The sequence below is a fragment of the Scatophagus argus genome, chromosome 24 (genome assembly GCF_020382885.2).
Source record: "Scatophagus argus isolate fScaArg1 chromosome 24, fScaArg1.pri, whole genome shotgun sequence".
NCBI lineage: Eukaryota > Metazoa > Chordata > Actinopteri > Scatophagidae > Scatophagus > Scatophagus argus.
Window position 1 is genome coordinate 3,746,057 of NC_058516.1, and position 24,253 is coordinate 3,770,309.

General features: G+C 43.0%; 1 protein-coding gene across 6 annotated transcripts in view; it reads left to right on the top strand.

Annotated features, from left to right (window-relative positions):
- LOC124055634 (nck-associated protein 5-like) overlaps nt 1-24,253 on the top strand; it is a 139,607-nt gene that overhangs the window by 42,386 nt on the left and 72,968 nt on the right. For all 6 annotated transcript variants that reach the window (XM_046382599.1, XM_046382601.1, XM_046382602.1 and 3 more), the window contains one exon: nt 16,574-16,647. In XM_046382599.1, coding sequence (XP_046238555.1) covers nt 16,574-16,647 — 74 coding nt within the window. The remainder of the gene's footprint in view (nt 1-16,573; nt 16,648-24,253) is intronic.

Here is a 24,253-nt window from a genome sequence, read left to right on the forward strand (position 1 = left end):
TGTGAACTGAATGAAAGCTTTAAATGCGGTGCAGCCACAAGCGAAGGCAGACTCTATGTTTAGCGTGCAAACCACCTGAAAGGTTCAGGAGTGCTTTTTCTTTATCATCCTCAGCCAGCCAAACTTCTACTGCCAAAACAAAAGCTTTATCAATCTCCCTCTGGCGAGAAAAAAAGTGGAGGGATTGCAAAAGCCATTGTGTCTCCTCATGACTTAGTCATTGAGAGGCAAATCTGTGTTTAAGGGGAGCAAACGGGTGTTTAGCATGCTCTAACCCATTAGCTAATAAGTACATAATTTAAAGCATATCATGAGAATTTAGACTGATTAAGTTTCTTCAGGGCAGCCATCGGTTTCCATTTAACATTGACTTGCAGAAACTTGCTCGAGATGTAATTTTTCCACACTTTGCCTGCTCTTTGCCAAAGTAATTGTATCTCATTGTGGTAATGTGTCTGCAGGAAGGTACTGTTTTGAAAATTTCAGTTGTAAGTCAGCAGCAGAGCATAAGCTATGTCCCAGTTCCATTATGTTAGCAGGCATGCATATGTATGTATCTACTGGCCCTAAAGAGATCCCTTCTTAACTTGCTTAAGCTGCAACTAATACGACTCTTTGGCAGACTGAGTTTGTCAAATTCATTAGTTACCTACCAAAATCACAGTCTTGCATTTTAGGGTTTTTAGTATGTTTGACAGAAACCGGCAGGACAGCTGGCAGTGCTTGAAACTTAACTCAACTACTGAGTGTCTGTGATAGGGAATAATGTGAGTGGGTGAGCGGACACACTCTTGTTTCTTGTTGGTGCTGCTGTGGCACACTGAAGCACACAAAAACAAAAGAATAGATGAGTTACTCACAGCTGCAAGACATTAAAAGTGATTATGGATGGTGTCGAGACAGATATTGGAAAACAAACAAGCAAAAAAGTATTAAATCTTTGGCAAACCAAGTTTAATTATTTGTGGCAGTTGAAGTTGCGGTTAGTTTCTTGTTTGCGCAAGACAAAATAAGCACGTCAGAGCCTCCTACATTGCAGCGCCTCAGCAGTAATGCAAACTATACACGATTTTTAATGAGTCACATTCATTGATATGATAATTTCCAGTCATATTATAAAAAAGGACATTTTTTCTTTAATCAGTGCAATGTCAGCAAATAATATTATTGCTGCTGTCTTTTAAACGTCTGTCCCCCCTTCTTCAGTGGTCAGCAAATGGAGCAGGTGTCAGTAGTTTCCTGTTTTTTCCTAAGAGGTTTGCATCGGCCTTAAAGGAGCTCAGCAGTCTGCTGGCTCACATTACTTTATGCTAATATCCCCCAGCTGCAACCTGCACCACCCTCCTGCTTCCCTGCCTTACACACACATACACACACTCATACAAGCCCCCGGGACAGTCATGGGAGGGCCATGAAAAGGAAGCCGAGATGATTAATTAACTCTGCCCTCATTTTGATACCGCCTTATTGGCTTTCAACAGACCAAATTCAGATTCAGAGCTTTGCATGGATTATCCTCCCACCACCACCACCACAACCACCACCATCCCCACCACCGCCGCTACAGCCACCACCCAAAACAGACACGCAAACACACTTCTGAAATATTGAGGTCATGTTGTTACTCATGCTATGGTGAATGCACAACTTTGGTTTCTGGGCAGGTTGCATTGCTCAGCAGAGAGTGAGGTGTCAGTTTTGTTGAATGTTGGCTCTACTTTAGCGAGAGCGAAGCAGCTCTTACAGGAAACTGCCGGCAAAGATTGCTGACATACGCTGATGGATATAATGACCCCAAAATGGTTGTAATTATCATTGTTGAGGTTGATTTAATGATGTGCAGGTGAATGATCTGCCTTGACTTTCCTTCGCATTGCATATTGCTCAATAGTCATCATTTGCTAAGAACAGCATATAAATCACACGCGTTTTTATGATGGGCTGATAATGTGACGTTTCATAGAAAAGCTAATGTCATTTGCCCAGTTTGTCCCGACGGCAGCTTGTGTGTTGTCGGCCTGCTCATCTTGCTTCCAGAGCTTGTCATTAGGAATGTTGAACTAAAGGTATTAAAAGATTAAAAAGATAAAAGAAAAATATATATATATAATTTGGCAACATTTCTTGCAGTTTTTCTCTGAAGTTGAGAGTTTAAGAGAGTTTTTTCACTACACAAATTATTTATGATGCAAAAATAACCCCAGTGTATATGTAATGTGAGTGTGCTTATGTGTGGCATATTTGCATGCGTGTGTACTCAAACACTCTTTCAGTGCTCACTCATGTGTAAGCAAATATATATGCTTAACAGGCCGGGTGAGTGTGTGTGCATCCATGTGGTCATCTCACATGATGTGTGTGTGTGGTGTGTATGTGTGTGTCTGTGTGTGTAAAAGGGTGTGCGATTGCTCTGAACACCAGGTGCTCCAGCTGGTCGCGCCCCTGCAGTGTCCCGGCCCTGACCGACTGTCCTCTGGTCCCCCTGTGCTTTTCTATTGATGACAGCCTCTGAGTACAGACAGCTCCACAGCTTTAAAGGGCCTGTCAGCTCCCAGCGGCAGAGCTAGACAATACAATAGAGCTCCTGTATATTGTCTATACACTGGGGAAAAGCCTGCAGCACAGTTGTCTTTCACTTCTTTCTTTTTTTAAACTCTGACTGTTTGCTATCCCTTCTGCTTTTTTAATTTTCTGTCTTGGGTGCATGTCTCATCGTCATCTCAGTCCCAAACAAAAGATCACCTGCCTGACTGTGTGATGTGTCACAGGGTAGGAGCCATGAGGGAAAAGCCCACAGCCTCATGTGGAAGTTTGTTACTACTGTCTCATGACTGGGCTCCTATTATCTCCCTGAAAACACTACAGGCAATTTTAACCACTTGATGCAGGCTGTGCATTAACCTTTTTTTGAAGTCTGTGTGACACTTCTTTGTTCTGTGTGTTCTGGTGGATTTTTGAGATTGGGTGTAGCCTCTGTTCTGATAACAGGAGTTTTTCTGGTCTGCTCTTAGGGGAAAATGGTTTTAATTCTGTCTGACATGTCTGAAAGAAAACGGCCGGTGGTTATTTTTATAGTATGAGCCATTCCCTGAAATGTTTCTCCACAATATCCTGAGCTGGAACTGGCTTATATGCGAACACAGCAACAAAGCGGATGCAGCAAAAGCTGAGAGATCTGCCCTGCCTCAAACCTCTGCAGTGTGTTGCATTATAATAAGGTGTTGTCTGCAGGGAACCTGATTTTGTCTGACGAGGCTAATGTGCTCTGTCAGAAGCGTTTGCGGCTGATGCTAGCCTGGTCTCCACCCTGCGGAAAGTCAGCGAGAGGGAAGAGGGAGTTGAGTACAGTCCGGCTCACCACATCTGCCTGCTGGCTACACTTACACCACAGCCTCGCAGTCAGGAGGCAGTGACCTTCATGCCACTCCCACCATTTGAGGAGTTGGGTGCTTTCGGGGCTGATAGGTGGACTATGTTGATCTTCTCCCTGCCTGCTAGTACTGTATAGTTTCCTAATCACACTGCCTCATTTTTTAAAGTGATTTGCATTTCCATGTGGTGTTCAACTGTGTTATCTAAGAGCTTAGAGCGCTCATCATAAGGCCATTTGTCGTCACATTTTCTCAAATGCCAAGTATCAATATGGAGGTGCAGAGCAGAACCGTTACTGTGATTAAAGGGAAATTCATGCAGGGGCTGTTTGATGGTTCACCATTATAAAAAGTCAGTGGATGGAAGATTGGCCATTTCTGCAGATCCAATTATACGCTGCACAAAGTCCTTCATGTTTTCATCCTCATCTGGCCAAAGGGATGCAATTCTACCTTCTACCAGAAACAAGAAGCAAGGAAGGAGATTATAAGAATAATTTAAAATGAACATGTGTGAAATTATCTCAGTAAGATTCAAAACCCCACACAAGTTTGCATGACTTGATGTAAATTTCTACTGGTGCATTTCCAGCCTTTTTGTATCATCCATTGATTCTTGAGATGAAGTAATTTGGATGTTTGGCTCTTTGTCATTAAAAGACCGGCTATTCATGCAAAAGATCCATAAGAGGAATCAATATCATCTGCATGTAGCAACATTTGTCTGTGTGAGTCATCCGGCTAGCTGGAGCCACTCACATTATTGAGTCTCCGTCACTTTCTAAAGAGATAATATGATCTGCATGGCTTTCAAGAGTCCATAACTCAACTTTATGGTGATGTGCTTGTGGCGCTCAATGATTTTCCAGAATCCTCTCTCTCCGCAGCCAGACATCAGAGCAGTGATTGAGGTTTTATGAGGCATGCTGAGCCTCAGGTGAGCAGGATTGAATAAGGGATGCTTTGCACAGGACCGTTTGACCCTCAGGGCTGATTGTCTGTGGTGTCAGTGGTCAATGAGCACCTTTGTGTGTGGTCACAGTGGTCACGGAGGGGCTATTGTGGAGACCCGTGGCAGCCAGTGGGTCTATCGACCTGTCTCCCAGTATCCATCTGGCTCAGCAGCTGGAGAAGCAGGAGATTTCTAAGCAGGAAATTATGCAGAGCAAACAAGATTCTTGTGATTATTTCATTACATTCATTTCTTCGGGATTAGCATAATTTTGCAGGAAATTGTTCAGATATGTTTACAGCTCAACAAAACATTCTGTATTTAGTCTTTGTTAAATATTGCAGTGCTGCCCTGCCCCACCGATACATTCAGATACAAACAAGCTTTACTTTGGAGGAATTTCCTCACTGTCTTCCCCGCCCTTCCTCTGTCTCATTTCTGCCTGAGCCCAAGTCCCAAGTCGAACCAACTGAATTAGTGCATTATTAAGCCTTTCTCCTCTGACCCGCTTCCCCTCCTGCTTGCATGGCTCGACTCCAGCGTGGGGTCTGTGTACACTAGACCATGGAAGGCATTTGGTCTCAGGATACGTTTCGCTGTAAATGGACCTCTTATGTGCAGCAAGTACTCAGAGAAGATGCTGAAATGAGGCGATGGTGAAAGCTCTTCATTTTCTCATCAGGCTTCCATTCAGCTGGACTTAGTGAGTCCCTTTCAGGCCTTGCAAGAACAGTGGGACCAGGTATCAAATTCTGACATGCAGTACAACAATACAGAAAATAACAATTTGTTCCCTCATAAGACCACAGTGGAGGACAAATGATACTGAATCATCCATTTCAGCGTTGATTTTTATTTGGGGTGCAACTAATTATTTTCAATAATATGTTGATAACTTGCAGAGTCTTTAGTATGTAAAATGTCAGTGACAATTTTGGACCAGTAACACCTCAGAATTAACACTGACTTAAAACTGAGAAAAGCAAAGGTGACTGACCTGTAAGTTCACTGAAATTGTCTGTTATATCTGTTATTCCTACACGATGCATGACATATGCATATTTTGTAGCCTACCATGGGGTGGATACCTTGTATGTTCACCTCCATAAAGAATACAACCAATGCGGCCAGTCCAACTTCTGACCTACAAGGGGAACAATGCAGAACCCTCTAGCGTGTCCTCTATAATGCCATGGTATTATATATGTCCTGTATAATACCATGGCTCATTCTTTCAGGGGTAGAGAGCATCTGATGGGTGAGCTATTGTAACCCCTCAGAATGAAGCCGCTACCTCACTTCAATCAGCCTATTGGAGGGGTCCGACCGAGAGATGGCTTCCAGAGGGTTCAGAGAATGAGAGAGCATTCGCTAAAAGGGGGGCTGCCCCAGATAGAAAGAGTTAGCTGAGTAAACAAATAATAATGATGGAACAGTGTTGTTATTGTAAGAGCAAATAGCTGGCCCAGGCAAAGGAAATTCAGGTCCTTGCACTGCATTTTCCCACAGCAGCGGAACTATCACATTCTGATCCTAAAATAACTGAGATTGAAGTGCTGAAATGTCTCAGGATATGAAATCCACAAACAAATAATATTTGAATTCAGGCTTCTGTTAGAAAGGTCAGTTATGATAATGATGGAAATTTAATTTATTTATCAGAGAGACCCTTGGTACTGGGTTTCGTATTTTCGGGGGGGCCTAGAGATTCTCCACGCAGAGAAATCCAAGTCCACTGATGTCACCCCATCTGAGAGGCTTAAGGAGAAACAGTGCTGATGTCGAATTCCTCCCCAGCTCCCATCTGGAAGAAATAAAACAAATATGGCTGCTAAAAATAAGACTCCACTTGAGATGATAAGAAGGATTTAGTGCCATTAACTGTGTAAATACAGTGTGTGGCTGGCCCCAGACTATAGATATAGAAACTCTTTCCCAACCTGGATGAGCTCTGACCGTAAAAAGGCCTCTGAAATTGGCTGCAATAATGCTTTTCAAAAGTCGATGATGGTTGATTTAAATATTTTATGCTGTTGAATTATTGGACTCTCAGATCACTTGACGGAGTGCGGTGAGCCGCTGCACTGAGAGGTCTTTGTTCACATTAATCCATGAAATGGATGCAGTCAAAGCAGGGTGTAGATGATCTTTTCAAGCCAAAATCACTGCCCTGACATTAGAACTGAAATATAAGAACAAAAAGACTTCCTCTGAGCTTTGTGGTCTGTCTGCTATATGTAGATTGAAAATGGTTTCAACATTGAGTTTCACAAGTGATTGCTAAGTGCAAAGTGTAGGTACATGTGCACGTCAATGCAAAAAGGAAAGAACAAGAAAAGGTTTCATGTTGAGCTTGTATGTTACGAATTTGGTAAAAAGCTCACAGAATTTGCTTTAGTAAGCTGTGCTGTAAACAAGCATGATGGCATTTACTCTGTTTAAAGGTTTGTAGAGCAAAGATAATGACAAAGTGTACTCACAGTACACTGTGTTACTTGTGATGTCATTTGTCAAATGACTATGTTTAATGTTTGTCTCTGTGTAACATTAAATGGTGACAAACTACAAACTACCTTCCCAGCAGAAAACATGGACAGAGTGAGTGGTGAGTAGTGATGTGCTGGGGAACACTGTGGAGCTCCTTGCAGCTCAATACTCAGATAATTTTCCTTGGAATTATTTTAGCTTGCTTGGAGGTTGAAATCCAAGAAACCTGAGCGAGTAAAACCAAAACTATATATGTGCTATGGCTGAAAATGTGTGCTTTTGTAATTTTGTTTGGCTGGTTCTTTTAAAATCAAGTTGAAAACTTAGAACCTGTGATCATCAGATGTTCACTCTGTTGTTCAAAAGCAGTTGAAGATTGAAGCTTCAGTGAACATTCACTGAAGAAGGCACTGACTGACATGTATTATTTAACAAGGCAGGTTCATTGAGGACATTCTTATTTACAGCAATGCCTGGAGGGTGGGGGTTACCGAGATGTAAACCACCCACGATAGGACCACTGCAGTCAAGTAATGTAGGCTACTGGCCATCTCTACAGGGTGACTGTGTTGGTCAGGGGCACGCATCTGTTTCAGGAAGTCTGCGTATTACTCACTCACTTCACCCCCCCACGCAAATATTTTGCAGTTAGCCCTCAGATTCAAACAGGCAACCTTTTGGCCACGAGCCTGCTTTGTTAACCCTGGGGCTGCAGCCACCCCCACATTCTGTCTGGAAAGATGCGCCAGCGCCGAAAAAAACCCCTGATCACCCTGTGCATTGCCACAGAAATAATTCATGACCACAGGAATAATCATCGCATTGCAGTCCTGCAGTGGAGGTCAAAAGTCACCACAACCCATCTCTTTTCACATTTCTCATTATTATTCTTCTACCTCACCTTCCCTCCCCCATTTAAAAAAGAAATCACCTCACTGTATCTTGATCCGCTCTCTGTTGCTGTCAGGCTAGGTAGGAAATGTGGATCTGATAAGCATGAGTGGCACAGGTGGGTTTGGGGATGACAGAAGCACAAACAAGCAGCGAGTCCTCTTGTCACATTACCATTCCCCCCCGGTTTTGCTTGCTTGCATGCTTGCCGTGGAAATCTCCATCACCCATCCCGAGGCAGGAAGACGGAGACAAAAGAAAATCAGAAGCTGACATTAATGTAGGAATGGAACGCTTTGCCTCCACGCTTGCCTCAACATCTGCCCGGCACCTGGGTCGGCCGATTCTGTGTACAGACAGGCCCACGTCAATAAATCAGCCTCTGGATTAAACAGAAGAGAAGCCGTGATAAAGCTGAGGCCTGAAGCTATTGCACGGGAAATGTCAGGGAATCTGACAAAATGTCCCAGCAAAGAAATATCTCTGCAAAAACACATGCATGGAGGTCATGAGATCGTTGCTGAAGAGACTTTTGTTGTGTTTGTGGTTTTTGATTCATTACCTGGGATCTTTTTATTATCTTTCTTTGGATTTCTCTCTGTGTCAGTGAGGGTCATAAAACACGATTGCTCTGCGAGTCGTTTCAGGTATCTCCTAACTTTCTTGGTGAAAAAATAAATTACTACAGTATGTGAGTATCATTCGGGGCCCATAGAAAGCAACACTGACAAGCCAAAAACGGTGAGCTTAAGCATAGTGGAAAGTAAGCGCTGGCCAACATGACGACACAAGGAATACCATCAAGCTGTAATGAGTAGAGGGAAGAATTGCTGAGAGGAGAGCTGTACAGTGCAGATAATGCTGAATGGATTCTCTTGAGGGCTTTTGCTCAATCTATAATGTGCCTAATTTCCCATGAAGGAACACAGTCGCTGGTACTTGATCGTCTCCGCTCTCGCAAATGCTTCAGCGACACTGTGGCTGGGTTAGGTGCGGCGCCTGTCTGTCAAAGCCTGCATAAACAGAAGCCCAACTTCCCCCCAAAGGTAACCAACCAACATCTGTTTAGCATCAAGCCTCTCCTCTGATCTGCCTGTTTCCCTGTCACTTTCCAAAGAGGTTCTCTCATTCCATCATGGCCTGTGTCTCTTTTCCCTTTCCTCTAGTACAGTGCTTAGTGATGTTTGGATGTAATTATTGACATCACTGATAATCAGTCACAGATATTGTTGATGTGTGTATGGTATAACTGATAATAGCTGCTGTCATTGAATTCTGGCATCAAGGTTGAACTCGATCTTGGAACAGTTAAAGGGGGATGGGTTCTGGTTTGACACAAAATCAACCACTACAGTAGTTGACTATGTGCATTACTCTCTTCCTGTTTTTGATACTTGCAAGTTACAGGTTAAATGGAAAGAATGTATGTCACTCTAGCTGGTGAGTCCATGAGCAAGATCACAAAAAGTCCACGAGAAATCAACAATGCCTGTCTGAGCGACTTAACGTACTTATGTGGTAATAAATTTTCAGTAACTTCCTAAACTGTTAGGGATAATTATATGTACACTCCAAAGTCAGAAACATCCTTCTTTGGCTCCCCTTTTTGTCTGTCAGCACCAGCTGAGCATTTATCCGCTTTCCAATTTTTGATGTCCTTCCCTCTCTTTGTTGCTTTCGTCTCTCTAAGCTCTCTGATCCTGTCTGTCTCTCACTGGCTTTCTCTTTCTCTCTCTCTGACAGCAGCCTCTCCATTTTCCCTGTGCTCCCGTGGGTTGCCAGGTCCAGGTTTCCTTTTCATTTCTGTCATCACCACTCTCCCTCCCACTCCAGCTACACCTGGCTGAATATTGGCCCCTAGATGATAATAAAACCCTGCAACCCCCCAGGCTTGTAAAATCTGGGCAGGGGCACACATCAGACTTCAACCCCCTGTACGTTCCCTGTTTCCTAGATTCCCATCCTGTCTGGAAACATTGGTACTGGCGTGGGCACACTGTGTATTTGTTTTTATTCCTAAAAGCAGCATTCCTCGACCACTCCTTGCCTGATGTGTGTTTTTGCAGATTTAAAAGTGAGGCTGAAAAGCGAAAGAGGAGGGGGTGGGAGGGGGGCGAGGTTATAGAGACAAAGAAAACAGGGAGAGGGATGGATATCGAAATTGGAAAAAATAGTATTGTTGGGTGCATGAAAAGTTTAATTTATATGAAATGTCAGCTACCACCAACAACATTTGCCAACTTGGGATAAAAATGAATGTGACTTGTTTTGAGTCAGCAAAAACACGAAAACTTCAGCCCCTCTTTCACACAGGTAGCTCTGTGGAAGCGTTCAAACAGCGATGTCAGATCTGATGTATTTCATTCCTCAGCTACTTTTTCAGGTCTTTCCCTGTGAGATTTGCACTGCGAACAGCTTTGCCACTGTTCCCAACAGGCATGAATGGGCCACTCTGTCAAACCCACAGAGCAGAGGAGGAGCCCAAACAGACGGGGGTTATTTCAGCTTTAGACGTATCTTAATGTTTGGAAAGATAATCTGCCGGGATTTGGATTTCTGATGGTGGCGAGGTGTTGATGTTTGGGCTGGGCCAGGCAGTAGGTGCTGCTGGAGGAAGAACATCAGATAACCCAAACTACTGAAACTGAAGCCTCGATGATGAACAGCCTGCCTTTTGTATTTCAAGTAATCCATATTCCTCGACATGCCTCCATTTGGGGCAGGTAGGCAGATGAAGAATATCCTGCTCACTGGAGGCATTTGTTACATGAATGTCCTTGACTCAATGAGGCTACTGTGTGAGCCTCTACAACTTTACAGTCATTGAGGTTTTAGGTGCAGTTAAGCAGGATGGTGCTCTGCTCAGAATCAGCATCATTATTTACTGAGGGACAGTTTGTTGACTGTGACAGCTTCGTTTGATTAGTTGTTAGATTAGATTGAAACATGATAAATGATGATTCTGGAAAATGTTCAATACTAACTGTTAATCGTCAATATCTGAAAAAAGGTTTGTATATGTATGGCAAATATGCTGTATTTGAAGTAGCGTTAGGCGACTAAAACACTTGTTTAGTTATACCTCTTATGATTTTCTCTCATGAAGTCCTCCTCCATTTTTGTTACCATTTATGGTCTGCATTTTTTGTGCAATAGTCATTCAATATATGTACACTCTGCAATTTCTTCTCTATATGGTAGTTTTTATTGTTTGTGGCGGAGTCTGCCACTTTAATGCTGGATTTAAACTATCTTAACATGCATGAGGAATTCAAAACAAAGCAAATATGTAACCCAGCATTGCAGTTTTTTAATTTCATCTCATCAGTATGAGTCTCATTATTTAATGTTCTGTATTCACAACTTGTCACAGCTATTAAGATAACATCTTTGTGCTTCACATCAAAAACATTCAATCTGCAAATGCATTTATTAAAACAAGACTTAGTCACTTTCCACATCCTTTTGTCTGCAGATTAGTTATAATCAGTGGATCAGAGGTGCTGCCAAAATAAACCCGGCCTGAACTCGTAATGTTTGCATCTTCAAAGTTAGGGTGTTGTGAGGGTAGTCGTCCTTCTTTACACAACTGCAGTGTGATCAACATCTGGGATCATATCCATCCCTGACTCCAAATCATATTTTGCAAATCAAGCTGACAACAAACTGATCTCGTACATGAAAAATCACATGTATTAACCTGGGTAGCTGCCCTTTCCACTGAAAAAAAAAAAACAACAACAGGGCTATCGCTTTGTTATCAGGATCTGAGGATATGAGAGCTCGATGGCTGAGCTGATGCTTTGACACTAGGCCACTGGGATGTGAGTAACGACCCCTGAGAGAAGGATCATCAGCACAGAGCCTCAAAATGTGCTGATAAGACTAATGAATTTAACCAAAGCTTGCCGATATGCAGAGACCTGATACAAGCAGAGGCAGGTTTCTAGAAATCTGCTCACAGAGGCCATTAGTCATACTGATTAGTTCATTACTGTGTGAAGATAGGATCACAGTCACTTTGAATTATATTGGAATACGTTTTCATTGATGCTGATTAAATTTGCTATGTTTACATCTTTGCCAACGATGTGCACATAAACTCTTGAGCATTCAACGGCAGGAGTGCTCGCCTGCAAACCCAGTCGCGTCTTTGGCAGGAGGCCAAGACTAACAGCTGTATCAGATGTGGTATATCTCCCACACCTTGAAAAGATACTGTCATAACTCAGTTTCAAGTGTGCCATAAAAATACACCCAGAAAAAAAAAAATTAAATTCTATTGGCATAACCTCTGACTTGCAGTAGCCCATGTGAGAACTCTAACACTCTGTCAAAGCTCCAGCTCGGGTTTGCAGTTCAGTCCCAGAGGCCACACTGGCATGTCATCAGTCAGTGAAATAGCACAGATAGGTTGGTGAATATGGTTGAGGTGCAGGAATAGAGAGTGTCGAGGTTGTGACCTTGTCTTTGGCAGGGTCATAGTCCCAGAGCTTACTGCAGGGGCTGCAGACCTCGAGGAAGGTATCTTATCAGTAACACCAGGCTGAGCTTCTCATCTGTAGACACATCGAGGTGGTGGAGGGGACTCATCGCAACCAGGACTTCAAGGAACGCACCCTGACCTCGGCAGCAACTGGGTCAGAGTTTTGTCTAGCTTAGGATTTATTTTCTTTTCCCAACCAGCTCCAAAGAGGTCTATATAAGAACCAGACGCTTGTCTAGGATGTGATTCCATCCCTGTTAATCTTCAAGAATGTGTGAAAGAGCAGCGCGTGCTAGTGGGGCTCATATGGATGAATAATGCATCTGATGTTTTATTACTGAAAAATCTGGACCTTTAATCTTAAACAGATTGCATTGCTTTCTGTGTCTGTCTGTTTGCATGTTTGGGTGGTTTTTAACTGAAGTTTTTTCCTCTTCTACCTATTTTACCCCTTCTTCTTGCAACTCAGAGGGAAAACAATGGCACATATTTTAAAATTTCATAAAGGCATATGAGTAGTCGCCGGGGCTTGGACTCAAGCCGTGCACAAGGCAGGGAGGCTCTTCCCTCGGCAGCTACTGAGTGCCTCCTTATCAAATGTTCTCACACACATGAGTAAATAAGTCGGATAAACACTACAGAGACCCTGCGGTCAGGGAGCAGGAAAACCAGCAAACACATTACCTGCCAGGTTAACCCTAGCTAAGCCCTCTTTCAGATCATCACACTAAAAATCTACATTGTGTCAAATGCTGATTTCTAACAAAATATTTTGAAATGAGATTTCATCTATGTGCAACATTACTGTACACCTAACACCTAAAAAGGGCATTAAAGTTTCAGAAGTAAAAAGCGTATTTACTCCCACCCAACTGAAGACATTTCTTCTTTAACAAGCTGTAGAGAGCAGTATAAATACAAATAAAATGTGTACAATAACTTCCAGAGATTTGGTGTGCAAATAAAGATATTTAAAGAATACAACATTGTTTTGTATATATAAATGTTGGGAATCTGCCACCTATAAAAATTAGATGTAGCAGTTAACCAACTCATTCACCACAAAGTCTCCTGAAGATCTTCTTTGTAAGTGCACGTCTTCTTGCTGTCAAGGACAAATTTTTTATAAACCTCTTTATGATTTAGTATACTTTTGAAGTGATTACACACTCTCAGCTGCTCTGTGAAAGTATTATGTGGTGGTGTAGTTGCAAGAGGGGGTCCTGAGAAATATGCCTCCGATAAAGTCAGTAAATTTTGTTTTTCAGTCTACATGTGAGCACCTAGGGGAACCTCATGGGAATGGTGCAGCTTTCACTCTTGCCGTAAAACCGTCAGAAATAATGCTTGGCTGAAGATATAACACGCGGCATTACATACATGAGTCATGCTTTAAATCTCTGCTTTAAATACCCTCCCATTTCACAAGGCAACAAGCATGCCGCATTCTCGGCATTCCTCCATGTGTGCTAAGGATTATTTCAGTGCCCTGTCATTAGGAAAGGTCTACACGATGACAACACAGACTTAGGCAGCTTTACTCCTCGTTTGATGTGGCCTGTAAATATTTCCCCTGACATGGGGCTTTCACGAAGAAGGTTCCCCTTTGTGCAGCAGCCGTAGTCATTATGGGATCGCATTGCTAATGGCCATTTGGAAACAGACGTTTTTTTTTGTCTGCTTGAGAAAAAGTCACACATTTTCTTGAAGAGACAGCAGAGTGGCAAGTTTCTTGAATATTACAACTATATTTTTTGATTAATAATTCATAATGCCTTGCTGTTGCTACTCAAGTCCACTGTCCCTGATATTTGAAACGCACTGTGCAAAATATCACCCCATCCACCCACTAGGTTAGGACAAATTCAAATGAGCAAACATGAACATCATCATTTGTTGTGGTTTTTGCTATTGATTACTGCTGTTGGAGCCAACAGTAAATTTAACTTTGAGAAGTTAGCTGTGCGCTAATGGGCTTTCAGCTTGGGTGTGAGCGACATTCTGGCAGCGGGTAGCAGCACTGATGGCTTTAGGGCACTGTTGTTCAACACTGTAACTGGTCCCTTTCCAAACATGAAAGACTCGTCCCTCTAGTCAGGTCAAAATTAATGATGACAGTGATGAACCGCATGAAGAGATTAGGAGTTATTTTGTTGTTTTGCTTTTGAAAAATATTGTAAAGTGTGACAGAAATTGGAAAATGTGGCACCACACTGTTAAGGATCGATCTGTTGTTGTGCTTTGGCATTGGACCTATTTGCCTAATGGTCACCCAGAGTGCCCTTGACTGGCAACTCAGCAGGAAACCTGGGCCTTTGCCATGCTCGGCTGGCATCGGGACAAGCTGGTGGTGATGAGTGTCTTTGAGTGGTGGTCTCAGATGTGAGATTAAGGTGATAATTGCTTCAGAAACAGCAGTGGGAGAGCGGCACCCCAGGAGGAGAGAGGAGACAAAACAACTGCGCTTACTGTATTTAGACCATGTGCTTCTGAACATCTGGCCTAATGCAAGTTTACTCTCAAGGCCACAGGTTAAAAAAACCCATGTAGTGATAGCAGAGGTACTTTAAGTCTGGTCAGTTCCCAAAGGTGGGTCATAGAGAGGTCGGAGTAAACCCTGAGATTATTTCAGGCAAATTATTACAAGTTGTTGGACAGTGTTATAGGCTTGAAGATACTGTGTGAAAGATTATGTGTGCAAAGAGAGGCCAAGTATACTTTTTGTGGTAAAGCGGTGCTGATTTTTGATACTGTCTGTTGTTTTACTGTTTTTAGCTATGGTAAAATGTTGTTTTAAAGTGACATATTTTGTCATTGGAGGGAACTCACTCCAACGAAATTTGTTCTCTGCATTTAACCCACCCAAGTGACGTGCACACACACACACAGCAAACCCGGGGCAGTGGGCGACCGCGTGCAGCGCCCGGGGAGCAGTGGGGGTTAGGTACCTTGCTCAAGGGTACCTCAGCCATGGACACCGGGACGGGAAATCGAACCAGCGATCCACCGGTTACGGGTCCGACACCCTAACCGCTGATCCACGACTGCCCCAAAAATGAGGAACGCTTCACGAATTTGCGTGTTTTTACCCACTTGATGCAATTGGGTTCCCAAGAAATATTGTTTTTGACGTCTTCTTCTACCAAAGTCACATTTCCATATAAACCTAACAGTTTTTTGTGGACATGCTAATTTTTCATTTTCAAGGTGCGACAACAGGGGTCCTCCAAAAAGTTCAAAAACTACATGGACAGTGTTGACTATTTCCCTGTGGTTTCAAAAGTTCTTTTTTTTAAGAGTCAGCTTGTCTTTCACAAATGGGCTCTCTTTTTTCCACTAATTAAAGAACTGAGATTACAGCAGCAGCAAAGAAAAATAGATGCTCACAAGCAGCCAATATATTAGAAATAAACATAGCAGCTGCAGTCAGTAAATGTGCAGAGTAGTGGGTTTTATGTGGCTTAAACAGAGCACACAAATGAACTGTCTCTCAGATACTGCTACTGTTTCTTTTCTAGACTGAGATTCCTGGTCTAGTGACCCCTTCATGGGAATCCCCGTTATTCAATTACACTCTGCCAGCACATGTCCAGCGCATCTAGAAATCAATGGAGAGCATCTGTCCCAGCGAGATAACCGTTTACCCAGGAGATGTGTCATGAGCTGTCAAGCTAACATTGAATTAATTAGTCTGAAACCTCAACCACGCTGATCTGACAGCATCAAGTCACAATTGGCTGTGTTATGTACAGTAGGTAGATCTCTGGAAACCCAGATGGTCAAAATATGGAGCCGATGTGGTTTACTTCTGAACAGTTGCACTCCCCCTTTCTTCTTTCATGCTTTATGTAGTCGGACCACTACGAGGCAAATCATTAGACCATAGCCAAGAAATCCTGACATCTGTTTTTTCCATTCTGCTCTTAGCCTTAGCTCATTTCGTCCGTGCTGTAACTCAGTAGCGCAGGTTTTGTGAGTGTGGGCTATTCCCAGCTGACATTACACAGCTGGGCTCGTTTCTGGGCCAGACGTTAGAAGTTACCCAGAGGTGCTTCTGGAATTACACACAGAGGGAAGAGAGACAGAAAGAGAGACCAAACTGATTAATCGCACCTTCTCAAAAGTGCTTCTGTTCTGTTTCGCAGTTCTTCACACATTTATGAAAATAAAGTGGAGGAGATACACAGTCCAGTCATGATTTTACAGCATCTCATGCACATATTTGATCATTGAATGTTCATTGTTGTTATTGGCTCAGTTGATAATGTTCAGGATAAGGACCTTGGGTAAAGTCTGCCCGTGTTTCCAATTAGCCTGTATTTAGCAGGAGTGTTTGTGCACTGACTCCATTGTTTACTTATGGCTTTTCTCAACTCTTCTTGGCAGGAATACATGGACGCCAACAAATGCATTGATGAGCTTCTCAAACAACTTGAAGAAGAGCGGCGAAATGTCAGACGGTAAGACGTTCTTAAGACTTTTGGGCAGATGTTTTATTGCCTAAAGATATCAGCAGCTGCCTGCAATCCATTCCCAACCAGAGGCAGCAGAACAATGTTGTTTGGTTTTGAGTGTGAGACAAGCTTTGTACGTTTTTCTTGAGAAATGCTTATTGTGTTGGAAGAACACTAAGAAGTGGCAGACAAAGAGGGGGACTCTGGTCCCAGTGTGGGGTTGACTGAGGGCATTTCTCATGGAGGTTCTTTTTAGAGGATTTGCCCAGACAATGGAAATAGAGAGCTCATGGAGATTCCAATCTAATGACCTTGTCCCCTCCATGCTCCTATCGTCCTAACCCTTCCAGTGATGTACTGGTCCTGCAGAAAAAAGAGACAATTTTTTAAACTTCAACATCTTTTGTAAAACCTTCTCTCCATCTCAATGGAGCTGTATTCCCCCAGCTCAAAGTAATTTTCCCCCTGAGTGAGCAGAGAGGGGTTGGGGGTTGGACACAGGGTGAAAAGGGGTCTCAGGGTGGGTGGCTGGGGGATGGATGACCACTGACCACCCTCTTTACTAGACCAGGGTAGCCCCTTAATAAAGGAAATGTTGTGTAAAGGAATGACCCTCTCGTCTATGTCATCCCCACCCTTCTTTATAAGACAGGGGACTCATCTTTGGTGACACCCATGAGTGACCTAATAGCCAGTGAGAAAGAGCCACATGTCTTTGTCGGGACTGACCCGTGTTTGGGCCAGGGGATTTGGTTTCAAAGCCATGAACTTGTCCTGACTCCTGAGTTTGGTAAATCTTCACTGTTGTGTTATTTTCTGTTAAGATTACACACATTAATACAAAAGTGTTATGTGGTATTTAACTGCTAGCAGCGTGGCTCAAAGGATTGCTGGTTCTGTCAGTCAGTCGACTGTTATAAGGCTACTACATGCATTACTAAGATATTCATGGTGGGAAACTAATAGAGAGACAGGAGTAATGTTACATGGTTTCTTCAGGGCAGGGTTTGCTGCTGGGTTGCTCAGTGGCAGCCCACCATGTGGAAATCTGGCCTGTGAGCTTTGCATAGCCCAGAGACTGCAGCAGTATGGAGCATCTCTGAAGGCTCAGTTTTGAGAAACAACACGCCATTGGGCAGGATTTGCACTAATTTCTTTTCTAGTGTTGGTTGATTCAGAGTGGCGACAGTGATAGATGACTTCACAAAAGGCTTTTGTTTAGCTAAAACATAGATGCAAGTCAAAAAAACGCCTCTTTGGGCTTATTAGGCAGCATCTCACGAAGCTAAAGATGTCTCCCTCCACCCATCGGAATATGGGGCCCATCAGTCAGTCAAGAGAAAGAGAAGCCTTTACATTCCACGAGTTCTCTGCATCCCTTCTTCATGACCCAGTGACCCACTGCATTCAAGTCTGTCATTGTACCATATTATTGGGTAGTTTCACATGAGTAAAGTACACAGATTGAACAGTTATGACTTCTTATTAAACCAAAATACTTTGTCGACTGTTTTGACTGGACACAAAAAAATATCCCTGTCAAATGAACTGAGCACTCTGTCCTGTTTGTTGTGGTTCATTTTTGGTTAATGGGAGATTTGGAAAGTTAAGGGAATTTTAATTCTAAACAATGGATACTCACTACGTTTTGGAGCGAACGGTCACAAGTTTGTAGCTCAGTCTTGATTGCATCCACAATCTACTTTTCAGACGATTCGTAGCGATTGTTACCATATATGTCAAAAACATCTGTTGTATCTCCAACATCCTAACGCCCCCATGCATGTACACAGACACACACACACCGTGTCTCGCACTCATCATTGCTCTATGGAGCACAAAAGCCCAGTGGGATGCTGGCCGGGCTTTCCTGCTCCTTCTATTCAATGTGACCACGTCCTTGACAGACGGAAACAAAAGCTCCACGGCACAGTGTCAACATCAGATGGAGCAAGTCCAAATTAAGCAATGTTTAGATGCAGCGTACAGTAGGACGCTGACCTGAGGTTTCCAGTTTTTCATCATTTGGCTACAGTGTACTCTTGTTAAATATGATCAGATGTCTTTTTAGTGGTTCATCATTGTTCATCATGTCATTAGTGTTGGCCTTGAAGTGCTGATGACCAACAGTTGGGGTAAATGTTTATTTAAGACTTCTGCTGAGTGACAGTCGTGTTTGAGGGACATATGGATGTTCTGTGGCGTCAAAAAGCATGACGGGGGGGAGTGAGTTTGCATGACCTCTTTCTGACAAGCTGCTGTGTCAAGGCACTGTGACTGTGTAATCTTCCCAGTGGATTAAAACAATGTAGATTACAAATTTTTCACTCACTACATTTCCACTTCCACCCATTTCCTGCCTCTCTGTGTTGATTTGTGCTGAGCTGGTGTTTGTTTTCCCCTGAATCTTCTTTTGACCTTGTTTTTAGTGGGTCAAGCGAGACCAGTACAGGTCACATGGCCAGAATCTGGCCTCACCTGCTACTTTCTGCCTGCTATAACAGATGGTGTTTGTCTGTGACCCCTTCCACACCTTGGAGGACTGGCAGGGACAAGCAGGGACGAGGAGGCAGGCAGGGGGCCCCTCGCTCAGCGTGGCTGGGAGGTGTGGAGGGGGAAGCGGGGACTCAGCTGGAGATCCATGGTGCTTAGGACAGGTTGCGTGGAGCAGACGGCTGCATCTGCAGCCCAAGCAGAAAGGGCATTAGACATCTGCTGATCAATAAGCTATTTGTCATGTTCATAGAGCAACGGCGCTTCGAAGACAGCAGAGATAGAAAGTGGAGGTCAGATCAGATGTGCGTTTAGCTGAGGGATTAGAGGTAATAGGACTTTCTTTTTATGTGAAGTGAATTTTGCTCCAGGCAGAATTGAGAATTGAGACCAGTTTTGTCCTGTGACTGCTCAACATTTATTCCCATTTGCCCTTATCTGTCTGGACACTGTTGGATTTTAAGATTTTGGCTTTGAAAGCAGCCATCAGAGACTGACAAAATTGGTAGATTTTTAAAGTGGAGTTTTATTTTATATCATCAGTTTAATCTCCTTCATGTCATTTGGATTATTTTATTCTAAATTGTTCTACTAATTGTTTAAACTAAGATTGCAGAGATTAAGACTAAGATTTAAGATTGCAGAGCCACTAATCACTTTGGCTGATAGAAACAGCAGCAATTGTGTCAACCAAGGCTTTGGACTTTGAGGTTTCCCTAAATTTCTCTCAATTAGGGGACAGCGGTGGTTGAAAACATCTCCTTGCAGTTCTATGAGAACATTAAGGTTAAGTGAGAGAGAGAAACAAGTGTGCATGTAGACACACAAGAGAAAACGACTACAGGAGCTCGAAGCTGGGAAACAGCTTTACAAATCTGGACCTTGCTGATGTTACTACAAGGCATATCTGGCCTCAAAGACGCCTGTGTGCTGTCGGCGGTCTGTGCAAGATGAAAGGCTGTAATCCTCAGCTGAAGTATGCGGCGAGGCCTGTTCTGTCGATGAGGAGGTGGATAGGGTTCAGCCTCCCACAAACTATCCAACGCCCCAAGGATCTGCCGTCTCGCTTGGGCGACAGCCTTGCATTTTACAACTTTAATTGGATAAGTTGACCGGTCTAATGCAATAATTTGATCATGCTAAGCTCCAAAGAGATCTAATGCACTTCCAAAGTATATTTGTGTGCCCTCTGAAGTGAATGACTTAGCCTAATCCATCCATTAGAGGTCACTTTATGGCCCAGGAGTCCAGAATCCAAAATATCTCAGTGGAGCAGTCAGTGGTGGAATAAATCAATCCATGAAACCTTAAGGCACTGCTGGAATTTGGTAAGCAGACCTATTTTTTTCATTTTTCCCTCAAGATTTTGCTTTTTTTAAATTGTTTTTTTATTTACAATAAGAAATGCACGCTAAAAGCTTGTGGAGGGATAACCATGAACAATCTAGACTAAAATACCAAAGGACCCCCCAAAGCAGTTAGTTAAGGAAGTGACACCGCTGGTGCCCTGTGATACAAGTCAACTCTTGTTCTTCTTTCTCGGTGACGATTCACTAAGTCTGTCTGGTTTGGGACACACTCATCTCCCGAGTCCTGTAAACGCCAGACGCTGTGGCCCTAAATCATATACAACGTCCAGGCATGGCTAAAATATATGCATCAGTTTTATGGAGCTTATGAGAGGAAGAGGTTAATCGAATGGGTAAATGAAGCCTTTAATTGATGCTCCCTCAAGGTCGTTTCATAGCTGCTTGCAGTGCTGCATTCCCATGCACAGTGTGCAAAAGTACTTATGCCCCCCTCACCCCCCCAACTGCATCCCTCCTCACATATCACCCACTATAAGCCTTCAGTTTTTTTTTTCCTGATGCATTCAAGGTTAAGTATAAAGTCAAGCAGCTGTCTACTGCACTTATTCTGAAAAAAAAAATCTATACTTAGCATAATGGATCTGACCTTTTCCCTGCAGATGCAGTGTTGTAATAAACAATTTTTGTTGGTGCCAGCTGGGATGTAGTGGTTTCACAACATGGATATGCAGTGTTTTATAGGATTTGTGACACATATTCTTGGCATTTAGATTGAAGGGGGTATTGTGTGCATTCCTCGGAGCAATTAGCTGGGCTTAATGGCTAATTATCACTGTTGTTTGTCTGAGTGAGTTCTCAGACACTTTTTGAATGTCTTGTGCTTGAGAAATGCACTTTAATTATGTATTAGTTCAGAATATAGCATTTTGTTTTATCTGGATTCAGTCATGGCATTGTCAGTGGGACGTTTCTTGAATGTTTGCACCTCACTCAGGTCGATTAACTTCACCGGAGTTCCTCTCCATTGTGCGATGAAGATATCATCAGATCAGCTTTGGGAGAATGTGCCAGGATTCCTTTTGTGCTCATGAAAGCGTGCAGTTATTTTGACTCATATGTGTGCTGCGCAGCGCTTTGGAAAACATCCCCACATTAAGATTAGAAGAGCGATAGATCCTGTGTGGTTTTTATTGTTGTTAGATCCCGTGTGGTTTTGGCTGGTTGAAGTCACAGTGGTTGCATCCACGCTATTCACCTTCAGCTCAGGGCACTTTGCAAACATCCTCTCATCTCTGTGAGGAGACCGGAAGGAGTAAAAATTTGTTAAATTCTTAACATTTCAGTCTTAAGATAGTATATGAGTCTGTTGGTGATGTGATGACTTCTTAAATCTCTTTCTTTAAAAATATAATATGTCACATTTCTGCGTAACTTCTGAGTGTGAATGAAACTTATAAATGTTACTTCAAATAATTCTCCTTTTGGTGGAGTAGTTTTTCACCCTGGATTTCCTGCTCTGCTCGTAGACTCTACAGCGGTGGTCTGTGGGGCGAAAATACTTTTAGGGCTGCAGTGGAATTTTTCAGTGCAGTACTAGAAGTGACCAATGAGCAAAATTGGAATCAAAGGTGAGCGGCCCTGAGGTTTAAATGATACATTGATGTTATAGCTGTAAGAGCCCAAGTTACGTTAAAAGATATTTCAATTTGTTTCGACAAAGTCATAGTCACTTGTGTGATTTATTTGCAATATTTTAGCAGCGACTCAATACAGATGAGTAAAGGCAAAAGCTTTGTGTTTTCTTCTCGCACTGCTATCCTGCTTCAGTATTTGCACTGCTATCCTGCTTCTACAAGTTCAAATACTTGTGGAAGATTGATAAAGCAAGGACCTCCTTGTGGCAGGAAACAACTGTCTTCTGTGTAAAAACATGGTGCTAATTTTGAACTACTAAAAATTACTGGCCCACTAGTGTGTGATAGAGAAATTAGCCACTGTAATACCCTCGCTTGTTTCTCATAATCACACAAGGAATGTTTAAATAATTCTTGAAGAATTACTGAAGATTAATTAAAGATTAACTCCATTGGTGTTAATCCTGCTCATTCCAGTCTTGATGAGTTAAAGAGTTTCCTGATATGCACGAGGAGGAAAATCTTGCCTGTCGATGATGTCTCGCTGGACCACCATCCTGTCTATGGTTCCACCCCCACCCCATCCCACCCTGGCTTAATGAAACATGACGGAGGTGCATTATCGCTCTCATTGTATTACACACTTCATCTTGCACAAGTTAAATGACACACATAGATACTCACTAACACACACAATCTCTAGAGGGGCTCTTTGTAGTTCAGCGTGACCCATCACGTGATTTGCATCTGTCTGGGCGTTTGCTGTTTTGAGCTGTGTAGATCCTGAACGGGCTTGTGTTGGGTAAGCAAACACGCTGCCTGTCTGCAGCCTGGCATTTCCTTTACTCGTCCTGATACAGAAAACACCCCACCCACCCCGAGTCCCAAAGAGAGTCTAGCCATGTTGACAGCTGAATATCTCCTGGTTGGATTGTGAGCGCCCCTTGTACCTCTGATGTGCTTCCAGATGATTTGGCACCCGTTACTTTTCCTCGGTTGTAGCAGACATTAAATAGCTGTTCTCAGAAACGTGTCTAAGCTTAAACACTGCACATGCTAATCGTCTGTAGGGTGCTGGAGGGACTGGAAGGAAACAAGGCTTGTCTTCTTCTCACGCCTGTGTGATTAACGTCTGTCTCGGAACACACACCTAGACTGTGGACTGGTAACGTAATGAGCTCAAGTGACGCATCCTGGCCTCGTCCGGCCGCTTGTGGTCACTCGTCTGTGATCAGGCGGCAGGGGATTAATGTCATGGAAGCAAAGTGGGGCTGACGGCTGGAGTCCTGGACCTACCACTGACAGGATGTTTGTCATTTACTGTTTGTCACATACATTTACTGTTACTCAGGGCCCAAAATTGGCACCTGCTCAGATGTGTGTAAAATATCTTAGGCCTACTTCACTACAAACTGATCAATCAGGCACACTAGCTGTTTCACCATGTTTTTTTTCTATTTTCCATCTACTTGCCACATTGATGACAGCAGGAATAAATTCATTAGATGTCTTTGCTGTCCATTGTTGTTACACTTTATGACATTTTAATTTTCTCTTTAATTTTGTTGATTGCAAGACAAACTGTAGATTCATTCAACAGAATATTGTGTCTGAAATGGTCCAGGGAATAAGTGGGCGTTGTTAGTTTTTGCCATTAAATACCCGAAAATTGCAAAACACGGCTCTACTTTTATTCCACCAAAGTGAAATTCAACTTTGAGTTATTCTTGCAGACGAGAAATTTTGTCTTTTAAAGGCCATTTACCACAGTATGACATCACAAAAATTCAATACACATAAAGTAACAGGATTCCTACTTGTAATAGTATTTTCACCTTGTTGAATTGCTACTTTCAGCTCTGTAAAGAACCCAAATACTTCTTTCACCACTGCTCACATACTACCACAACCACTAGCATCCCTTTAACCCAGGCTACTAGACACCGCTGTTCAAAGGTTCTCGCACTCATACGTTCCCTTTGTGTGGACATGAACATGCACTCACTCGCAGGCACAACCACAACCACCATCCCCTTTCCCTCAGACCACCCTGCACCCCATTACAAATCCATATCGACCCACCGTCCCTCCAGCCAGTGTCCCAGCACTGTCCTGTCTCCCTCCCTGCACACCCCCACCCCCCACCTCCCTGTGGAATGTTAACCTAGCCTGAGT